This window comes from Rattus rattus, chromosome 3 (assembly GCF_011064425.1).
Source record: "Rattus rattus isolate New Zealand chromosome 3, Rrattus_CSIRO_v1, whole genome shotgun sequence".
In the NCBI taxonomy this organism is placed as follows: Eukaryota; Metazoa; Chordata; class Mammalia; order Rodentia; family Muridae; genus Rattus; species Rattus rattus.
Window position 1 is genome coordinate 175,261,842 of NC_046156.1, and position 22,470 is coordinate 175,284,311.

A 22,470-nucleotide genomic window follows, 5' to 3' on the forward strand; every position below is an offset into this window, starting at 1 on the left:
CTTCATGTTGACACTTTCATAAAAGTATACAATATACCTTAAAGCATACTGTTGTTGTTGTTTATTTCTTTTGAGACAGGAACTCATGTAGCCTAGTCTGTCTTCATTGTGTATCTGAGTAAGACCTTGAACTTCTGATCCTCCTACCTCTACCCACCAGGGGCTCGGTTACAGGTGACCACTACTGGTGAGGTGCTTTTGATGACTTTTGACTGTTCTTATTTATCTTTGTGTCCCTTGCTAATCATCCCACCTACTTCATAATGAAAATCCGGTGCTGCGACAGAGCCTCCTCTCCAGTCAACTGTGAGTGGGACTCCTATGGCCCTTGGTCAGAATGTAATGGCTGTACCAAGACTCAGGTAGGCTCCTACGAAACTTTTGACTTAAATATTGTTACGTGTAGGTATGACCCCAACAAAATCAATTTCGAATGTTCGTTAATTAGCGTTAATGTATTTTGATGCTTAGTCTAGTAATTTTCAAGGAAGAAACCAGGACTCGTTTACAATACTGTGATATACTGTGATGTCTTTATTTTTCTTGAAAAAATTTAAAGCTTGCTTTAAACTAACACAGGCTGAAAGTTAAGGGTAACTCAGTAACTCTTCATTAAACACACAGGAATAGCACAGAAGAAAGCTCAGAATCTGTGTTTTGTTCACCAGTTTCAACATTTCCTCCCATTTAAAACACCAGCAAACAACCAAATGGATGCTCCATTTTACTTCACAAATAGAGATCAAGTATGAGCAAATCAAGCATCTTCAATGTTTTTTTTCCGCTCTTTTTATCTTTTTTTTCTTTTATTGGATATTTTTTTCCTTTACATTTGAAATTTTATTCCCTTTCCTGGTTTCCAGGACATAAGTCCCCATCTCATCCCCCTCCCTTTCTTTTATAAAGGTGTTCTCCACCCCATCCACTAGGGGTCCACTCTTGGCAGGACTAAGAGATTCTCCCTCCTTTGGTGATCAGAAGGCCATCCTCTGCTACATATGCAGCTGGCATGATAGATCAGTTCATGTATAGTCTTTGGGTGGTGGTTTAGTCCCTGGGAGCTCTGGTTGTTTGGCATTGTTGTTCTTACTGGGTTGCAAGCCCCTTCAGCTCTTTCAATCCTTTCTCTAATTCCTCCAATGGGGATTCTGTTCTCAGTTCAAAGGTTTGCTGCTAGCATCCACCTCCATATTTGTCATGCTCTGGCTGTACCTCTCAGGAGACAGCTACCTCCAGCTCCTGTACTTGTTAGCTTCATCAATCTTATCTTATTTTGGTGGCTGTATATATATATGCTGTATACGCATGTGGGGAAAGCTCTGAATGGCTGTTCCTTCAGTCTCTTCTCCAAACTTTGCCTCTATATCCCCTCTTATGAATATTTTGGTTCTTCCTTTTTTTTTCTATTATTATTTTTTTATTAACTTGAGTATTTATTTACATATCAAGTGTTATTCCCTTTCCCGGTGTACGAGCCAACATCCCCCTGCCCTCTCCCCCTCCCCCCCCTCCCCCCATTGCCGCCCTCCCCCCAACAATCACGTTCACTGGGGGTTCAGTCTTAGCAGAACCCAGGGCTTCCCCTTACACTGGTGATCTTACTAGGATATTCATTGCTACCTATGAGGTCAGAGTCCAGGGTCAGTCCATGTATAGTCTTTAGGTAGTGGCTTAGTCCCTGGAAGCTCTGGTTGCTTGGCATTGTTGTACATATGGGGTCTCGAGCCCTTCAAGCTCTTCAGTTCTTTCTCTGATTCCTTCCACAGGGTCCTGTTCTCAGTTCAGTGGTTTGCTGCTGGCATTCGCCTCTGTATTTGCTGTATTCTGGCTGTGTCTCTCAGGAGAGATCTACATCCGGCTCCTGTCTGCCTGCACTTCTTTGCTTCATCCATCTTGTCTAATTGGGTGGCTGTATATGTATGGGCCACATGTGGGGCAGGCTCTGAATAGGTGTTCCTTCAGTCTCTGTTTTAATCTTTGCCTCTCTATTCCCTGCCAAGGGTATTCTTGTTCCCCTTTTAATGTTTTTAATTTATTCACTAAGTAATGATATAAAATAAACCACTAGACTTGACCTGAATATTGTACAATATGTCTAAAAATGTGTTTTTTCTCCATGTGATGATCACTGATAAGAATGAATAATGAGAGAAAACAGCATTCAGAATTGTACCAAAAAACCAAAAAACCCCCAAACATGCCACTGTTTTGCTATTTATTCTTCCAGCTTCCTTTCTCTCTTTATGTTTATAATCTTTATTTATTTATCCTTAACTTTATTATTGTTTTCTGAGAATTTCATTCATGAGACTGTATTTTCATACACTGCTTATAGTTTTAAATATTGCTATCACCATTTTAAATGATTTTTTTGAATATTGAAAATAGGTGCTTCTCTTATACATCCTAACTGCAGTTTTCTGTCCCTCCACTCCTCCCAGCTCCTCTCCACCTCACCTCTCCCCCAGATTCACTCCCCCATCCATTTCCCTTCAGAAAAGAGCAGGCCTCCAAGAGACAACAACCAAACATGACAAAATAAGACACAATATTGAGGTCCGATCAGGCAACCCAACAGGAGGAAAAGAGTCCCAAATATAGGCCAAAGAATCAGAGACACATCTCCTCTCACTGTTAGGTGTCTCACAAAAATAGTCATTACATTTATGCAGAGGACCTGGTGCAGACCCATGCAGACCTCAAGCTTCAGTCTTTGTGAGTCCGTTTAAGCTTGCTTAGTTGATTCAGTGGGAGATGTTCTGGTGTCCTGCACCCCCTCTGACTCCTACAATTCTTTCCTCCCCCTCTCTTGGAGGGCTCAGGGAGGGACCTGATGGAGATCTCCAACTTAGACTTTCTGCATAACAGCGTCTGGTTGTGAGTCTCTGCACTGGCTCCCTTCAGCTGCTGGAGAAAGCCTGTCTGATGGTGACTAGACGAGGCACTGATCTAGGAGTGTAATAGAATATCATTAGGAGTCATGTCATTGTTTTTGTTTGTTATTTTGTTGGTTTTGGCCAGTCATGTTTGGTTTAACCCTAGGTCTCTGGGCTATCCAGTCTCCTGAATGGTTCCTGGATATCCAGTGTCAGCCATGGTTTCCCTTTCAGAGCATGGACCTCAAGTTAAACAAGACATTGGTTGGCACTTCCACAAGTTCTGTAGGATCATTACCCTAGAACATCTTGCAGGCAGGAGAGATTATATGTTCAAGGTTTTGTGGCTGGCCATGGTTTTATATTGTATTAGTTTACAAAGTATCAGCATGAATTTGTAAAACATATATGAAGCCACATTTTATGCAACTTACCCTTTTTTCTATTCCTTGATATTTAGGTTGTTTTTTTTCTCTTTTTCAATTTTCTTTTTTAGTTTAGGACAGAGTCTCATTATGTAGCCCAAGCTGGTCTCAAACTCATGGTCCATTACATCCCAAATACTAGATTTATATTTTAAGCTATAAGGGAAACTTTAATGAACATTTTTATACAAACATATTAGTCTTCTTAGGATACCCTGTTTGTTTGAAAGGTCCTGAATATTTGAATGGCTAAATATTTTAAATGATTCAGTTTATATATATAATATATAATATATATATGATAAAGTATATATTTAAAGTAAACTAATTTTTAACCCTTTTATTATATTTAAAAATCTATACATATATGATGTATATGTATATGTGAATGTGTATGTGCATGTACATATGTATATATGTATATGCATATGTATATGTATGGGCATGTGTGGCCTATAGCACATGTGTGGAGGTCAGAGAACAATTTTTTTTTTATAGTCTTTTTTTTTTTTTATTAACTTGAATATTTTTTATATACATTTAGAGTGTTATTCCCTTTCCCGGTTTCTGGGCAAACATCCCCCTCCCCCTCCCCTTCCATATGGGTGTTCACCTCCCAGACCTACCCCCATTGCCGCACTCCCCCCGACAGTCTAGTTCACTGGGGGTTCAGTATTAGCAGGACCCAGGGCTTCCCTTCCACTGGTGCTCTTACTAGGATATTCATTGCTACCTATGAGGTCAGAGTCCAGGGTCAGTCCATGTATAGTCTTTAGGTAGTGGCTTAGTCCCTGGAAGCTCTGGTTGCTTGGCATTGTTGTACATATGGGGTCTCAGGCCCTTCAAGCTCTTCAGTTCTTTCTCTGATTCCTTCAACGGGGTCCTATTCTCAGTTCAGTGGTTTGCTGCTGACATTCGCCTCTGTATTTGCTGTATTCTGGCTGTGTCTCTCAGGGCGATCTACACTTCTGCACTTCTTTGCTTCATCCATCTTGTCTAATTGGGTGGCTGTATATGTATGGGCCACATGTGGGGCAGGCTCTGAATGGGTGTTCCTTCAGTCTCTGTTTTAATCTTTGCCTCTCTCTTCCTGCCAAGGGTATTCTTGTTCCCCTTTTAAAGAAGGGTGAAGCATTCACATTTTGATCATCCGTCTTGAGTTTCATTTGTTCTAGGCATCTAGGGTAATTCAGGCATTTGGGCTAATAGCCACTTATCAATGAGTGCATACCATGTATGTCTTTCTGTGATTAGGTTAGCTCACTCAGGATGATATTTTCCAGTTCCAACCATTTGCCTACAAATTTCATAAACTCGTTGTTTTTGATAGCTGAGTAATATTCCATTGTGTAGATGTACCACATTTTCTGTATCCATTCCTCTGTTGAAGGGCATCTGGGTTCTTTCCAGCTTCTGGCTATTATAAATAAGGCTGCTATGAACATAGTGGAGCACGTGTCTTTTTTATATGTTGGGGCATCTTTTGGGTATATGCCCAAGAGAGGTATAGCTGGATCCTCAGGCAGTTTAATGTCCAGTTTTCTGAGGAACCTCAGATTGATTTCAGAATGGTTGTACCAGTCTGCAATCCCACCAACAATGGAGGAGTGTTCCTCTTTCTCCGCATCCTCGCCAGCATTTGCTGTCACCTGAGTTTTTGATCTTAGCCATTCTCACTGGTGTGAGGTGAAATCTCAGGGTTGTTTTGATTTGCATTTCCCTTATGACTAAAGATGTTGAACATTTCTTTAGGTGTTTCTCAGCCATTCGGCATTCCTCAGCTGTGAATTCTTTGTTTAGCTCTGAACCCCATTTTTTAATAGGGTTATTTGTCTCCCTGCGGTCTAACTTTTTGAGTTCTTTGTATATTTTGGATATAAGGCCTCTATCTGTTGTAGGATTGGTAAAGATCTTTTCCCAATCTGTTGGTTGCCGTTTTGTCCTAACCACAGTGTCCTTTGCCTTACAGAAGCTTTGCAGTTTTATGAGATCCCATTTGTCGATTCTTGATCTTAGAGCATAAGCCATTGGTGTTTTGTTCAGGAAATTTTCTCCAGTGCCCATGTGTTCCAGGCGCTTCCCTAGTTTTTTCTTCTATTAGTTTGAGTGTGTCTGGTTTGATGTGGAGGTCCTTGATCCACTTGGACTTAAGCTTTGTACAGGGTGATAAGCATGGATCGATCTGCATTCTTCTACATGTTGACCTCCAGTTGAACCAGCACCATTTGCTGAAAATGCTATCTTTTTCCATTGGATGGATTTGGCTCCTTTGTCAAAAATCAAGTGACCATAGGTGTGTGGGTTCATTTCTGGGTCTTCAATTCTGTTCCATTGGTCTATCTGTCTGTCTCTGTACCAATACCATGCAGTTTTTATCACTATTGCTGTATAATACTGCTTGAGTTCAGGGATAGTGATTCCCCTGAAGTCCTTTTATTGTTGAGGATAGTTTTAGCTATCCTGGGTTTTTGTTATTCAGATGAATTTGCAAATTGTTCTGTCTAACTCTTTGAAGAATTGGATTGGTATTTTGATGGGATTGCATTGAATCTGTAGATCGCTTTTGGTAAAATGGCCATTTTTTACTATATTAATCCTGCCAATCCATGAGCATGGGAGATCTTTCCACCTTCTGAGGTCTTCTTCAATTTCTTTCTTCAGTGTCTTGAAGTTCTTATTGTACAGATCTTTTACTTGCTTGGTTAAAGCCACACCGAGGTATTTTATATTATTTGGGTCTATTATGAAGGGTGTCGTTTCCCTAATTTCTTTCTCGGCTTGTTTCTCTTTTGTGTAGAGGAAGGCTACTGATTTATTTGAGTTAATTTTATACCCAGCCACTTTGCTGAAGTTGTTTATCAGCTTTAGTAGTTCTCTGGTGGAACTTTTGGGATCACTTAAATATACTATCATATCATCTGCAAATAGTGATATTTTGACTTCTTCTTTTCCGATCTGTATCCCCTTGACCTCCTTTTGTTGTCTGATTGCTCTGGCTAGAACTTCAAGAACTATATTGAATAAGTAGGGAGAGAGTGGGCAGCCTTGTCTAGTCCCTGATTTTAGTGGGATTGCTTCAAGTTTCTCTCCATTTAGTTTAATGTTAGCCACTGGATTGCTGTATATGGCTTTTACTATGTTTAGGTATGGACCTTGAATTCCTATTCTTTCCAGGACTTTTATCATGAAGGGGTGTTGAATTTTGTCAAATGCTTTCTCAGCATCTAATGAAATGATCATGTGGTTTTGTTCTTTCAGTTTGTTTATATAATGGATCACGTTGATGGTTTTCCGTATATTAAACCATCCCTGCATGCCTGGGATGAAGCCTACTTGATCATGGTGGATGATTGTTTTGATGTGCTCTTGGATTGGTTTGCCAGAATTTTTGTTGAGTATTTTTGCATCAATGTTCATAAGGAAATTGGTCTGAAGTTCTCTTTCTTTGTTGGGTCTTTGTGTGGTTTAGGTATAAGAGTAATTGTGGCTTCATAGAAGAATTCGGTAGTGCTCCATCTGTTTCAATTTTGTGGAATAGTTTGGATAATATTGGTATGAGGTCTTCTATGAAGGTCTGATAGAATTCTGCACTAAACCCGTCTGGACCTGGGCTCTTTTTGGTTGGGAGACCTTTAATGACTGCTTCTATTTCCTTAGGAGTTATGGGGTTGTTTAACTGGTTTATCTGTTCCTGATTTAACTTGGTACCTGGTATCTGTCTAGGAAATTGTCCATTTCCTGCAGATTTTCAAGTTTTGTTGAATATAGGCTTTTATAGTAAGATCTGATGATTTTTTAATTTCCTCTGAATCTGTAGTTATGTCTCCCTTTTCATTTCTGATTTTGTTAATTTGGACACACTCTCTGTGTCCTCTCGTTAGTCTGGCTAGGGGTTTATCTATCTTGTTGATTTTCTCAAAGAACCAACTTTTGGTTCTGTTGATTCTTTCTATGGTCCTTTTTGTTTCTACTTGGTTGATTTCAGCTCTGAGTTTGATTATTTCCTGCCTTCTACTCCTCCTGGGTGTATTTGCTTCTTTTTGTTCTAGAGCTTTTAGGTGTGCTGTCAAGCTGCTGACATATGCTCTTTCCTGTTTCTTTCTGCAGGCACTCAGCGCTATGAGTTTTCCTCTTAGCACAGCTTTCATTGTGTCCCATAAGTTTGGGTATGTTGTACCTTCATTTTCATTAAATTCTAAAAGTTTTTTAATTTCTTTCTTTATTTCCAGAGAACAATTTTTTATAGTCAGTTATCTTCTTTAACAATGCAGGTCCTGAGAATTAAACTCTGATCATCAGACTTGGCAGCAAGTGCTTTTAAACACTGAGACATCTTGTCACCCCAAATTTAAAGTTTTAAAATAACAGACCTATCACGTCTTGGTCTTTTGACTAAGATCAGGCATAGAATAACAACTCTGTCACAGAAGATGACTTTTGTTTTGAACCTTCTTCAGCATCATTTTCTCCACCCATTTCTCTTGTAGTACTTGTTTGTGGTCAAACCCATATGCTAGATGCACTCTACCATTGAACTTTCTCCAAGCACTGTGTTCGTTCATCATCATCATCATCATCATCATCATCATCATCATCACCACCACCACCATCATCATCATCACCATCATCATCATCTTTAATCATTTACCAAGCCTTACTCAGGAGCCCAGGCTGGCCTTGAACTCATGGCCAGCCTCCTGCTTCAGCTTCCCAAGTGCTGAGAATATTGGCAGGAACCATGCCATTTGATCATCATTTATTTATGAATCATTCTTTTATAATCTATATGAGTGCTATTTTCAAAACAAGTTATGCAAATGAGAAACTTGGCATTTAGTAAACATGAAAAACCAGGCAAAAATGTAAAAGAAACAGCAAATGCACGTCATTTTTTTAAAAATAAAACCCAAATAAAATGAAATCTAGATAGAAAGACAGATAGTGTTTTCATGCAAGGGATTGTTTTTTCTTTGATGAAGGTCATTGTGTAGTGGGTTTAACCCCCTACACAACTTTTTATTCAGGAAGAGACAGGTGAAAATGAAGAAGGGTAGGAGGGTCAGAGAGCTGAGAATGATGCCATGGAGAATGGGTGGTCCTTAAGGACTTGGCTGGCAACGTGGAGATGGAAAAACATCCTTGTGTGAAGTATGCAGTCTGTGCTCAGAACTCAGAACTCAGAAAAGGGCATGCAGAGAAGCTACACGTCTGGCAACTCTTCATTCCTTAAAAAGAGAAACTAAAACATATTAAGAAACTTTACTTGGGGGTTGGGGATTTAGCTCAGTGGTAGAGCGCTTGCCTAGCAAGCGCAAGGCCCTGGGTTCGGTCCCCAGCTCTGAAAAAAAGAAAAAAAAAAAAAAAAGAAACTTTACTTGGCCCCATTTCTTACAACTCTGGTCTTAACTTCAATGCAAGGTGCCAGGGCCAGGCTGAGGCTGACAAAGACTCAGAGTCTAAATTACATAGTGTGACCACCTGTCCCAGGTCTACCCACCTCCAACCCACCGTAAGACGGATAGGTGAATTTAAAATTGGTTTGTACACTTGCTCTTCCTTGTTGATTGTCACTCAAGGTTTGACCTCTCTGGCAATGAGATGGGTGTCTTTTTGTTAATTGAGAAGGGTTATTTTAGTTTGGTTTACTATTGCTGTGAAACACCAAAAACAACTTGAGGAGGGAAGGGATATTTCACTCACAGTTCATTATCAAAAGCAGTGAGTACAGGAACTCAAGCAGGGCAGGAACCTGAAGGCAGGAGCTGATGTAGAGACCGTGGAGGAGTGCTGGCTTGCTCCTCAAAGCTAGCCCAGTCTACTTTCTTAGAGAACCCAGGACCACAAACCCAGGGGTGGCACCGTGCACAAATGTGCAGCTCTCTTCCCCATCAATCATTAATTAACAAAATGTCCCACAGCTGGAAATCATGGTATTTTCTTAACTGAGGGTCTCTCCTTTCAGGTAACTCTAGCTTGTGCAAGGTGACATATAACTAGACAGCCCAAGGGGTAAGAATGGAAGGAGGCCACCAGCAGAGAGGGAAGATGGTAAAGATCTTCAGTTTGTTTAGGCATTAGATACATGGCTTCACACTGAATGTGGACCAAGTGAATTTTAGGCTTACTTCTGAATTTCTCACTCAGTTCGGCAACTCATTCCATTTTCTTCTTTTCTATGAGAGGTCTGCTTTGAATGTATTTTTCTCACAGAGCTCAATTCTCCATCAGCTAGTAAAATCCGATTGTTTACATCCCTTAGCATTTGGATTGTTCATGGTCATTTCATAAACTTGGCCTCTATATCAGTACATTTTTCTCTGCTTATTTTTTCCCCTTGTCTCATTTATTTTCTTTTTTCTAGAAGACCCAGCTCAAGTCAACCACTATCATAATTATTGAGGTTTCCTTAACTCCAGTGCATCTTAACTTTTTTGCCTATTCCCTTCCATTTCCTCCAACAAAATGGATTTCATTTTTCTACTTAACTCCCACAATATACCTCTAGCTAAAATGTTATTCTGTATTGTAATGTATTTCCTTTTCCAGGGAGTCACCAGGAAGATTTTTTTTATCACTCAACAGTGAAAGTAAACATATTGTTGGGAACTCTCTATAAATAGCAACTCAACTGTCATCGAGCCTGTAGGCTCATTGATTTTTGAGACTTTTACTCCTGGACCACACCAGAACATGTTCTTCGATAGTGTTTTTCAGATTGAATTAATTCTCAGATTGTATTATTCGAGAAAAGTTGATATAATTAAAATTTAAAATCAACGAGGTCTTCTGCTTTGCGTCTAGACTCGAAGGCGTTCGATTGCTGTTTATGGGCAATATGGAGGCCATCGGTGTGTGGGGAGTGCTTTTGAAACACAATCCTGCAACCCTGAACGAGGCTGTCCAACGGAAGAGGGCTGTGGGGACCGGTTTAGGTGTTTTTCAGGTAATTTGTTTTCCCCGGGCTCAGCCTGCAGACTGTAAATTCAAATGTCATTTGTCAGCCTGCTCGATCCATATTTGTTTAGATTGATATTGGCTTCCAGATTAATTTAACCCAAGTATAGGCAAGATTTTTATTATATATTAATGCACAATCAGATAAACCACACAGTAGATACCATCCATTCGAAAGGAAGAGAGAAATCTGGCTAAAAAAGCATGAGTATTCTTTGTATATACATATACAATGTGTGTATGCATACATATGTATATATAATGAGATGCATACATCCTCCTGTCTCTGCCTTCTCGGTTCTGGGCTTAATGATGTGTACAACTACACCCTGCAACATACTGGAGTTTTAGGGACAGATTAGTAGATAAAGAATCACTGTGTTAGAATTTTTCTTTTCCAATTAGTTTTTAAGAATTTCATACAATATATTTGGATCATATTTTCCCTCCTCCAAATCCTTCTAGATCATCCCTCTTCATCCACCCAATTTCATGTTCTTCCTCTCTCAAAATAAAATAAAAAACTCTAAAGTCAAGAATAAAAACTCAAAAAGATAAATCGCATAAAATCATAGGAACAGAAAGCACACAGAACACATGGAGTGCCTGTGTTGGCCAAACTACTCCTGAGAATGAGAGCAGTCCTGTGTGGTTGCTATACCCACTATCACTCCACTGGAGAAAATAGTTTTCCCTTTGTTAGTGGGTACATTGCAAACAGCTTCTTCGTTAGGAATGGAACTGTGTCCACTTTCCCTTCTCAGTGCTGGGACCCTGTTTGACATGAACTTGTGTGGGTCTTGTGCAAATATACATTTGTTGTCGTAGACATATGTTGTCATATATATGCTGTCATATATACATATGTGTATCAGCCTTTTTTTTTTACTACCTGAAAAATGCTATTTCCTGGAGTCATTCACCATCTCTAGTTCCTGCAATTCTTTCATCTCCTCTTCTGCATGGATCTCTGAGCCTTGAGGGGAGGGCTCTGATAAAGACATCTCATTTAGGACTGAGGGCATCAAAGCCTACAGTTGTTCTTAAATAATACTTGTAAAGCTCCTATTTTATTTTGAAACTCAGATCAGATAGTAGCTGCTTTGAGAAACTTTTGCTAATCCCTCAGGTGAATTACTCAACAAATCACTTCTTGCTGTTTATCTTACACTCTCTGCAATCCAAATTGGTGACCTGCATATCTCTCTGTACTTTTGTAGACATAAGCTTTGTTTTGTTTATTTTCTCACAAAGACTGCCTGGAACATAGACAGACTCTCAACAGATGTTTGCTGCATTGCCTTGAGTGATAACGTAGAGTGAGTTACATGTTATACTGTAAACATTTCTGTGCACAAAGCATCCTTTGAATCGAGGATGCTTCTTGAATGGAGGAAGAATGCCCTTCATAGTCCAAGGGATAAAGATAGTTTTCAAAAGGGGATATTATTTAATTTAATATTTGAAAGGCACATCAGAGAGGAGTAGAGAAAATCCTAGATAGAGAGAATGATGTATATCATTGAGATGACAGGAAATTTGGACCTGTATGCATGCAAATGGTCTAGTATGCAGAGGGCACAGGAAGATGGTCCAAGATTGTCCAATATACAGAGGGCATAAGAAAAAGGCTGGGATGATGCTGGGAAGGAAGACAAGGCCAATATCATCTTTTACCAGTGCAATGTTTCTCAACCTTCCAATGCTGCACCTCTTTAATACAGTTTTTCATGTGGTGACTCCCAACCATAAAATTATTTTCATTGCTACTTTATATCTATAATTTTCTACTGTTACGAATCCTTATGTAAATATCTGATATGCAGAATATTTGATATGTGACCCCTGTTGTTCAACCCCCAAAGAGCACTAGTGCTTTCTTGGTATTCTGAGCTATCAGGAAAAGGATGCTGACGTACACTGGTTCCTGCCTTCATGGGCTTCACTAGCAGATTACCCAGCATATGGACAATCTGGTGATGACTGTACCACACATATTTGTTTCTCAGCACCAGTAAGTCTTCCATGGAGTGGCTGCTGAAACATGCTGAGTTTCAACGTTCTGATCCAGTTTCTTTGCTTTTAAAAATTACACATTAATCACGGAAAAAAAAGCACACGTTTGCCATCTTGGTTAGCAATTATAGAAAAAATAAAGCTGAGAGATAGACAGCAATCTGTTTCACCAGTAAGTACCGTTGTAAGAAACTTGGAAGATGTAGACAACAATGGTCAATCATAATGGTTTGACTCTGAACTTTTGGGTTCAGATCTATTTTCAATTTGCACCCAGAGAAGGTGAAAATCACTTCTGTAGCCTTCAAAATGGAGACCAAAACCATCACTAGTTCTTTTCCAGACAATCTGAGGATTTGTCTGAAACCCACACTAGTCTATCAGTGCAGTGCTGGGGGTGACCCCAGCCCTCGTTTCTCCTTCCTCCCTCTTTTATATTTTCTGGGTGTTTCTTTCCCATCCAGGTCAGTGCATCAGCAAATCGTTGGTTTGCAATGGGGATTCTGACTGTGAGGAAGATGGTGCTGATGAAGACAGATGTGAGGATGCTGAAAGCAGACCTTCCTGTGACACTGTTAAACCCCCTCCCAACATAGAACTTACCGGCAATGGGTAAGGTGCTGACTGGCCTTCCAAGACTACTGATGGATTGCAGTTTTTACTTTTGTTCTGTTTTATGGTTAGATGAATTGAATAATAAGTTACCCAATAGCTTAGACATCTTTGCCACATCCTACTTCAATTAAAAATTCATAACTATAGGTACATGTAGTAATTATGGAGAGTGAGCCGTGGTTCCAGATACACCTGGGTTTAGCACTGAAAATCTTATATCAAAGGAAACCTTTCATCCTCAGAGAAATCTGGACAGTTGGTCCCTCTAAAGGGAGGAGAAGGAGGAGAAGGAGGAGAAGGAGAAAGAGAAGAAGGAGAAGGAGAAGGAGAAGGAGAAGGAGAAGGAGAAGGAGAGAGAGACAGAGACAGAAAGACACAGAGAGAAAGAGAAATGAGAGAAGAGAGAGAGGGGAGGAGGAGAGAAGAGGAGGAGGAGGAAGGAGGAGAGACTGGAGAAGGTCAGAACTGAAAGTGAAGTTATCAAGGAATGCTTTTGTTTTTAGAAATTCAGGATTAAGTCAATTGTAGGCTTCTCTTTTTCTAAAATAATCTATCTTGCAAAAATCAATGTGTATTTTCCAATAATATCTTCAAGTTTTTAACAGAAAAAAACAGGGCAGAGAGTTACTTTGTCTAATCCTCTTCGGCATACCGGGGGAATCAGATGGAAACTCATTGTAGAAACAACCTCTCCTCCCCAGTAACCTTAGTTGTATTGGTTTTCATCTATAGAATCAATTCTAAAGCAGCTGTTGCCATAGCTACAAAAGGCCCTTGCTTCCCGATTCTGTTCTCAGGCTGACAGGATGTTGGATCTCCTCTGCTGTTAGTGTTAGCTCTTCTGTCATCAGGAGGAGCTGGTTAATGGACAGGAGGCATTAGTGTTTGCTCTCTTTTATGCGGCTTCCCAGGTGTTAAACTGTAGAGGATATTAATGACGGACTTCTAGAAGCCATTAATCGTTCCCCTCCCCCCCATCCCAAGCAGATACTAGTTCTGTTTTTTAATCTCCTCACCCTACCCCTGCCTCCTTTCTCTCCTCCTTACAGTTACAATGCACTTACTGGCCAGTTTAGGAACAGAGTCATCAACACCAAAAGTTTCGGTGGTCAGTGCAGGAAAGTGTTCAGCGGGGACGGAAAAGATTTCTACAGACTGAGTGGAAATATCCTCTCTTATACCTTTCAGGTACTTAATTATCCCCATGTGGTTAATTGTAGTCAGTGACATGTCAGCGATCATTGCTTGTGTACCTCAAGATTTTGGTGTTTGTTTAGAATTTGTTGGCCTAATATATGGTCAGTTTTGTATTGTTTTAAAATTTTATATAATGTTATATTATAAATATGTATGAAAATATATATTCCCACTTTTCTTTCTGATGAAAATGCTTTCAACATTCGTATGCATGAGTCTTTCACAAACAAGTTGGAGTTTCTTTGGGTTATACAGCCTGCCTCTCAGATCATCGTTTTGTAGGATCTGCACCAATGAAACTTTACTATGTCTCCAAAATGGTTGCATCATTAGTTTGTATGTGAGCACAGTCATGGGTTCATGCTCTCCACACGGGTCTGACCTGACTGCTCCTCTTTGCTTTGGATTAGAGTATCCTTTTGCTCCAAGCTTCTGCTCCTTGGATGGCCCCTCATTTGTTCTCATCCCGTTTCTTGGTACCAGCACACAATATCTGCTTATACAAAATACTTAAGGGTTTTGGACACTTTCCTGAGGATTTGGGTAGAAGAAGAGAGTTTCCCAGTACAATACTCTTAACATATTCCATCCATCCCAGTTCATACCCGGACCTTCAAAACTCTCCTCACAACCTCACCAAAGTGGAGTTTCTGTTTTAACCTCTTTGTTGACTTCAGCTCCCAACAGCTCCCTTCCTGTTCTTTTCTTTCCTTCATCTCAGAATTTCCTGCATTTCCAGTTGAGTTATCCTTACATTTAACGTTCAGATTTGTAAACAAAAATGACGGCTGTTGAGACTGACGGACCCCCTCTGCTCACTCAGATTAGGCCTATGTAGAAGCAACTTTGAGTTGGAATACTAAGCATCAACCTCCAATTTATAGCAGAATGAGCTAGTTTTGTGAACACACATTAAGTCAAGGAGTACCAAGGATTGGGAAGGTGGTGAGAAAAAGTGAAATGAAAGTGAATAATAGAGGGGGTGGGTTTGATACAAGTGCATGGCATGCATGCATGGGAACCAACCATCAACCTCTGACACATGCAGTTACAATATGCTGAAAAGGGTTATTGAGCCAAGCATGTGGGACAAAACAGATTTGAAAAACAGCTGTAGTTACCAAGGTTTGAATCTCTACTCTGTATTTGCTCTCTTTTAGGAAACTGGTGTAGATTAAATTCTTGTACTATTCTTAGTGTTATAAGATAATATTTTGCTATTTTGTCATGCATAGAGGCATGGAGGACTTCAGCCTACTCCACGTTACCACATTACATCAGCGTAACCTAGATCCAGAGATTCGGATTTCGCAGCCCTTTATTTTTCTGTCTTATTTTGTCTCCCCCATTTCTTGTCTTTAGTTTCTTTTTCAATTGTGAATTCTATATAACGAATACCAAGCGTTATAATGTAACCTCTGTCTAGGAGGGAGAACGTGAGATATATGTATGCGGATCCGTAATTATTGTTCAACTTCCGTTCCTGGGAAGATATGTTACTAATTCTTTCATTATTATAAGGGAGAGAAATTGCATATGAATTTTCAGAAGGGTCAAATTTAGGGTGTTACAAAGGAAAGGAAATAATGAGGAAGAACATTTCTGAGTTAGTTAGAAGGTAGACACGTTAGAAGTCTGAAGAGAATGATTTAACCACAGCGTGATCCTGACATTCCTTTTTCTCAGCACAGCGTGGTTTGGGTGGTTTGGGGATTGACGTCTGAAATGCCTTGCCCGTCACTGAGAGTGAAGGTGTTTGTCAGAAGCAGAGGGAAATTATAGCCTGTTACTGAGTGTGGAATAGCAATGATTTGCAAATCCAGCCTGAGGGAAGCGAGGCGGAAGCAACAGGCAGTGAGCCAGTCATCTGAGTGCTAAATGCAGATGTGCAGACAGGGCAGCAAGTGTCCCCAGAGTTCAAATGAACTGAGCTGGGACCCACAGGTCAATTCTCCACAGGGTAGAGGGTGGCTTTTGAGTCACTTGGGACAATGCATATTAATAGGCATAAAACATGTCTGATCTCTTACAAGCTGTGTGTTGGTTATTAACAATGCCATCTTTTAGGCAAAACCCGGTTTCTTCATGACTAAGGTACAGACCTTGCTATATGTATTCTCTACTTCTTCATACTTTTCACACCAAAAGTCTACTGAAAACCAAGCATATGCTAGGTCTCTTGAGTTGCTTGGGATGGTGACATTTGGCTTCCTTCATTCTTGGCATGTGACAGGTTGTAGATGGGCATAAGTTATAGACCATGCCGGGTACAGGCCATGGATTCTCCTGATATTGATTATGAATGTATTTCATATTTCATCATTTGCTTGAAGACTTTTGCACACAAACACACACACACAAACACACACACATACATATACACACATACTCACAAAGGAATAATGAAAAAGCCAACTTTAATGCTATCTGTATGAGGATGATATCTAAGATTATTTGATCTTCCTTCTAATCTGGGATAATTGAGACAGTGAGAAAAATAGTTCTCATATGAGAATCTTCATATTACAATCACTGCCACAAGAATTTCACCTGGATATTTTTCACATGGATACTATTTCTCATAAAAGTTGATTGTACCTATTATGAATATCTCAAATTTAAAATTATTAAAAATCTGAAACTTTTGGAATAGCGACATAGAGTGGAGAACTCCATCTCCTGACACTATGCTTCATGGGCAAATATTAAAAAATATTATAAAAATTAACTTTAGACCATGTGTACATGTTATATATGAACTGAAAATGTATAGTGTGTTTAGACATGTCTTAAATCCCAACATATCTCATTTTATATATACAAGTATACTAAGATTAAAAATATCTGAAACCCAATACACTTCAGTTCTAAACATTATGAGTTTAGTTTAGTTTAGTTTAGCCAGGCTCCAATACTGGTATTGACATGAAATATATGTATAGATTCCCACTTGTGTATTTATAGGCTCATATAATATATATTCTGTCTTTATAGCTGCTTATACTATAAATGTTTATACTGTGATTTTCTAATAGCTTTGGTTATAATGGGAATGACAGACAGGAGGAGAGAAGGAACACACGAAAAAATAGTTGTGTAAGAGGTGCTTCACAGTAACAGAAAGGAGTTAAAACCAGATGGATTAAAGAACGAAGGTTATGAATGACCAGAAAAAGGAGGGGAAAGAGGAGAGGAAAGAAGAAAGGTTTTTGATGGACATTGACGGGTTTCTGGTCAGAGAAAGATAGAGTTTACTGAGAGGACAAGAAGTTTTCATAGAGAAGATGCGGGTGGGGGCAGAACTGTGAAGTCTAACCTGAAATGGGAAAGCAATGAGAAGTGAGAGATATGAATAGCACGAGAGGCTAGCAAGTTGAAGAACAGGTCTCTATGTTGTGAGTGATAGGCGTGTCAGCCATTAAATAATTGTCAAGAGACCTTGAGATGCTAGTGTGTTAGATGTTTTGATCAGTGATTGGGAGCTGTTATTGGAGGTGGAAGAGGGGAAATTACCAAGATTGCACTATATTGAGAAAGAATCTCAGCCATGGGTAGACTACACAGGAGTGAGGAGAAACCAGTTGCACCAAAGCAGCTAAGAGTATCATTTGCATAATCAGGAAGAGATTTGAGTTGTAGATGTGAAGGTGGGAAAAAGAAGCAGAAAATTTGGCAGTAGATTCTTATTTCTCAAAAGAAATCCAAATAAAAATAACTTCAATATTGGTTATCTGAATCCAAATGATCCAGAGGCAGTTGTGATTAAGGAAAACTGTCACATTTATTTTATTTTAATTTTGTGTGTATGTGTGCAGTTGTGTGTAATGAAAATAAAATTAGAATAAAATGAATTATGTTAAAACCCATCTTTTCTTGTTTCTGCATTTAGCATGTGTACATGTGAATCGATTTTCATTAAAATATCTTTCTTCTTTATTGCTTTCTTCCTTTTGAGATCGTTTTATTCTGTAACTCTGGCCTGGAACTCACAAAGTAGTCTAGCCTTGTGTGTCATGATTCTCAGTCTTTGAAGCGATGGAATTACCCATGAGAGCTACAGTGCTTGTATCATGACATTTTCATATGTGCTTGTCATCCTGCTTTGCTCATATTCTCTTACATTGCCTTTTGCGTCTCTTCTTCTCCTACTGATGTTCTTCCTTCTTCCAAGTTGCCTGCTGCTTTCACAGCTTGCCTATATCTGTCTGTCTATCTATCTGTCATCTATCTATCTATCTATCTATCTATCTATCTATCTATCTATCTATCTATCTATCTATCTATCATATGTCTGTCATCTATCATCTATTTATCATCTATCTACCTACTTATCTATCTATCTATCTATCTATCTATCTATCTATCTATCTATCTATCTATCTATCTATCCATCCATCCATCCATCCACCCACCCACCCACCCACCCACCCACCCACCCACCCATCCATCCATCCATCCATCCATCCATCCATCCATCCATCCATCCATCCATCCATCCATCCATCCATCCATCCATCTATCTATCTATCTATCTATCTATCTATCTATCTATCTATCTATCTATCTATCTATCTATTTTTCTCTCTTTTTTTCTTATTATTTTTCTATCTATCCTTCCACTTATCTATCTATCTATCTATCTATCTATCTATCTATCTATCTATCTATCTATCCACCACCCACACACCCACCCATCCATCCATCCATCCATCCATCCATCCATCCATCCATCCATCCATCCATCTATCTATCTATCTATCTATCTATCTATCTATCTATCTATCTATCTATCTATCTATCTATCTTTCTATCCATCCACCCATCCATCCATCCATCCATCCATCCATCCATCCACCCACCCAACCACCCACCCACCCACCCACCCATCTATCTATCTATCTATCTATCTATCTATCTATCTATCTATCTATCTATCTATCTAATCTACCTACCTAACTTACTACCTTTAACTGTAGATTCCATCTGTTAGAGAAAACACACAACATTTTACTTCTGAGCTCCACTTATTTCACTAATGATGTCCACTTCCATCTATTTTTCTGTAAATGCCATAACTTTATTATGTTATTGAAAAGATACTACATATGGTATACGCAGCACATATTTTCTTTTAGTTTTAGTAATACTTTAGGTTATCATGCAAAACAATGGGGTTCATTATGGCTTCTTTGTACACATGTGTTTTTATATGCCACATTTTGCTTATCCTTTCATCTCTTGGCGAACTTCTAGGCTGATTCTAGATTTTGGTTATGTGACTCTAACTGATATTATCAACCATGCCAAGTATCTCTGCAGTATCCTGACTTATATTTCTTTTGTATATACCCAGGGCTGGCATACCTGGATCATATGGTAGATCTAGTTTCAGTGTTCGGAGGACCCTCCATGCTGATATCCGTACTGGTTGCACAAATTTAATGTCACTAGTGGCTTTGCTTCTTCCTTGTTCCCACTACAGTACACATTCTCTCTAGAGTTGCTGGCTCAGTTCCCCTCGTCTATTTGTTGAATGTTGTCTTTTTAAAATGTATGTGTTTGTATTAAATATTTTGAGTTCTTTATAGGGTTTATATATTAATCCCTATCATTTGTATAGCTGGGGAGAATTCCCCCCCATTGAGTAGATTGTCTTTGATTATTTCCCTTGATCAACAGAAGCTTAGATTTCAATGCATTCCTAATTTTTAACATTGGTTAAAATTGTAATACCTTTCAGTACTTTGGTCTGTTTTAATTCTGGTCTTTTTTTTTTTTTTTTGCCCCTATGGGAAAAGGGTACCATTGTGTGGGATATAGAATTCTGATAGTCAGATTTCCCTCCCTCCCCACACACTATTGAATCCAACAATATAAAAACTTTCCTTCAGAAACATCATTTAGGATGGCTGCATAATTTCTAGTCTTTTCCGTGTCGTGTTGGGAATTCTTCATTTTCATCTCTTTTGTTCTGTCTGCATTTATTCATGCTTTGATCACAAAAACAGACGTGTGTGCAATAGAAATGCTTGTGGAAGGTTAGCTCCAATTTGACTAAGACAGAAAATAGGAGCTGGTAAAAGAAGCCCTTGAGCGGGCTTTGTTTTACACTGTGAGAACTCGCATTTTTTTTTTTTTTTAGCATATTTGTTGGTTGTAATTTTGAGAAACTAAGAGACTTTTACACGAGGGATTCTCTTACAAAATAGTGAAAAAAAGTATGTCATTTTCTAGTGCTCGATCCTGTAGCTATGTAGTGCGATTGCACGGATTTGGTCTCCTTTGTGCAGGAGACAGCCTAAAGTGCGCACCCTCATGCTTCCCACAAGGGTCTTGGTCTATTTATGGCAGTTGCCAGCTTTTGGATTTACATGAATTTGATGCAAGGGAAAATCCAGGATAAAGAAGTCATATATATATATTTTTTTGTCCCATGAAAGACACTTCTAGGCCCCTGGTGACTAAAATGTGGTTTGTTTTAAATTTCCAGTTGAAAAAGATAATTGAGTTTTAGCATTAATTCCACAGAATCAGCAAGTTTAAACTAGTATCATGCCACAAAATCCAAATAATCTGATTGTTTCACATTACCCGTTTGCTTTCTCTATTCTTCAGTGTGGAACATCAAGAGTTAAATGCTTCAAGCTCTCTGTTGGTAGAGCTGTACAGATTGCTCACTTTTGGGCTAAGTTCTTAGTAAAGAAAATGAGCAAAAACTGAAGTAAGTCTGTACACAAATGTGTTTCGTGAGTTGCTTGGAGTTCCTGTTATTGACGCTACAGGTTCTGCTCAGCTGCAGTGTCGGCCTCTTAGAACACTGTAGACAGCCTGACTTAGACGTGAGCCATAGCTGTTTTGTGTAAGTGGAGAGATTTGTGTGCATAAGAGTGTGTGAAGAAAGATGCATCTTAAATGATACAACAGAAGCATTTTGAATACATACCAAGTCCCTATAGTAAAAATTCTTCTTTTCCTTATAGGTCAAAATAGATAATGATTTTAACTATGAATTTTACAACAGCAGTTGGTCTTACGTAAAGCATACATCCACAGACTATACATCATCTAGTTCAAACAGGTTCTTATTTTTCTCCTCCTCATCAAATCGACACAGTCAGAGTTCAAGTACCAAGGAAATCTACATGAAAAAGGTTAGTATGAAACATTAGTTATTTTTTCCGTTTTAAACTAGTTTTGACTTGTTATTATCATTAGCAAAAGTGTACTAGGTTCTTGATTTATATTAAAGCAAAAGTAACTTCTTTAAGAGACAATGATAATGGTACATTTTTTGGGTTATTTTTGATAATGTATTTATTTTTTTTTCTTTCAAGTATTTGTCTATAGCATCATCATCATCATCATCATCATCAGCAACATCAATTATTATTTGGGACAGGTCTTATGTAGTGCCAGTCTGGCCTTGAATTTGTGATGCAGCTGAGTCTAGCTTTGGACCACTGATCACCTTGCTTTCCACTTCCCAAATGCTGGGATTACAGTTGTGTACCATAATGTCTGGCTTGTTTTGTTCCTTCCTTCCTTCCTTCCTTCCTTCCTTCCTTCCTTCCTTCCTTCCTTCCTTCCTTCCTTCCTTCCTATTTTATTCTCTCTCTCTCTTTCTCTCTCTCTCTCCTTCCTTCCTTCCTTTCCTTTTCCTCCCTCCCTCCCTCCCTCCCTCCTTCCCTCCCTTCCTTCCTTCCTTTTTTCTTTCTGCAGGGTCTCAGGTAGTCCATTATGGCCTTGACCTACCCATCCTTCTACCTCTAGAGTTCTGGGTTAACAGGCCTGCACCATCATGCCTGATGGATTTGCAAAGTTATTTTGCCTAATCATGAAAGGGTGGCATAAGTAGAAGTGGTCTTAACTGTTTTCTAACTGAGAAGCTGGCTGAAGGAATTTGAGTTAAATTGTTTCTCATCTCTGTATCACACTGTTCACCTTGCAGGGCTTTAGTGCAGGTCTGCTGCGATTAGGAAATGATGATTATTAAATGAGCAGCTTAATCTGAAAATACCCAGTATGGGAGATAGGCAACATATTGTCTTTACCTATGAGTCATGGTCAAGCATGACTCTAAAGTCTATTATTACTTTGAACACTAATTTCAAAACCAGCTTAGCAGGTGTAATGATGTTGATTCTCTTTTCCTAATTGAGATGAGCATTGATGAGATATTATCCTTATTTGGGCTTCAGAATTCCCCAGTTACTTCATGAAGGTGGGCCCAGCAGAGACCTCATCAAAGACCTCATCTTTGTAAAAATATTGTAACTTTTCTTTTCTAATGTCTTCCCAGTCCTGTTGGTGATGGTTGCTCTTAAAGCAATTGAATATACTGTGAGGCTAAGATCCCACCCCCAGTATATTTTACTGATTTTTTAAAA

The 22,470-nt window shown here is 39.1% G+C and overlaps 1 protein-coding gene across 1 annotated transcript in view; it reads left to right on the plus strand.

Annotated features, from left to right (window-relative positions):
• Positions 1-22,470, plus strand: part of C7 (complement C7) — a 74,230-nt gene that overhangs the window by 6,974 nt on the left and 44,786 nt on the right. The window contains exons 3-7 of the mRNA XM_032897030.1: positions 287-362; positions 10,103-10,244; positions 12,736-12,883; positions 13,936-14,074; positions 21,064-21,234. Coding sequence (XP_032752921.1) covers positions 287-362; positions 10,103-10,244; positions 12,736-12,883; positions 13,936-14,074; positions 21,064-21,234 — 676 coding nt within the window. The remainder of the gene's footprint in view (positions 1-286; positions 363-10,102; positions 10,245-12,735; positions 12,884-13,935; positions 14,075-21,063; positions 21,235-22,470) is intronic.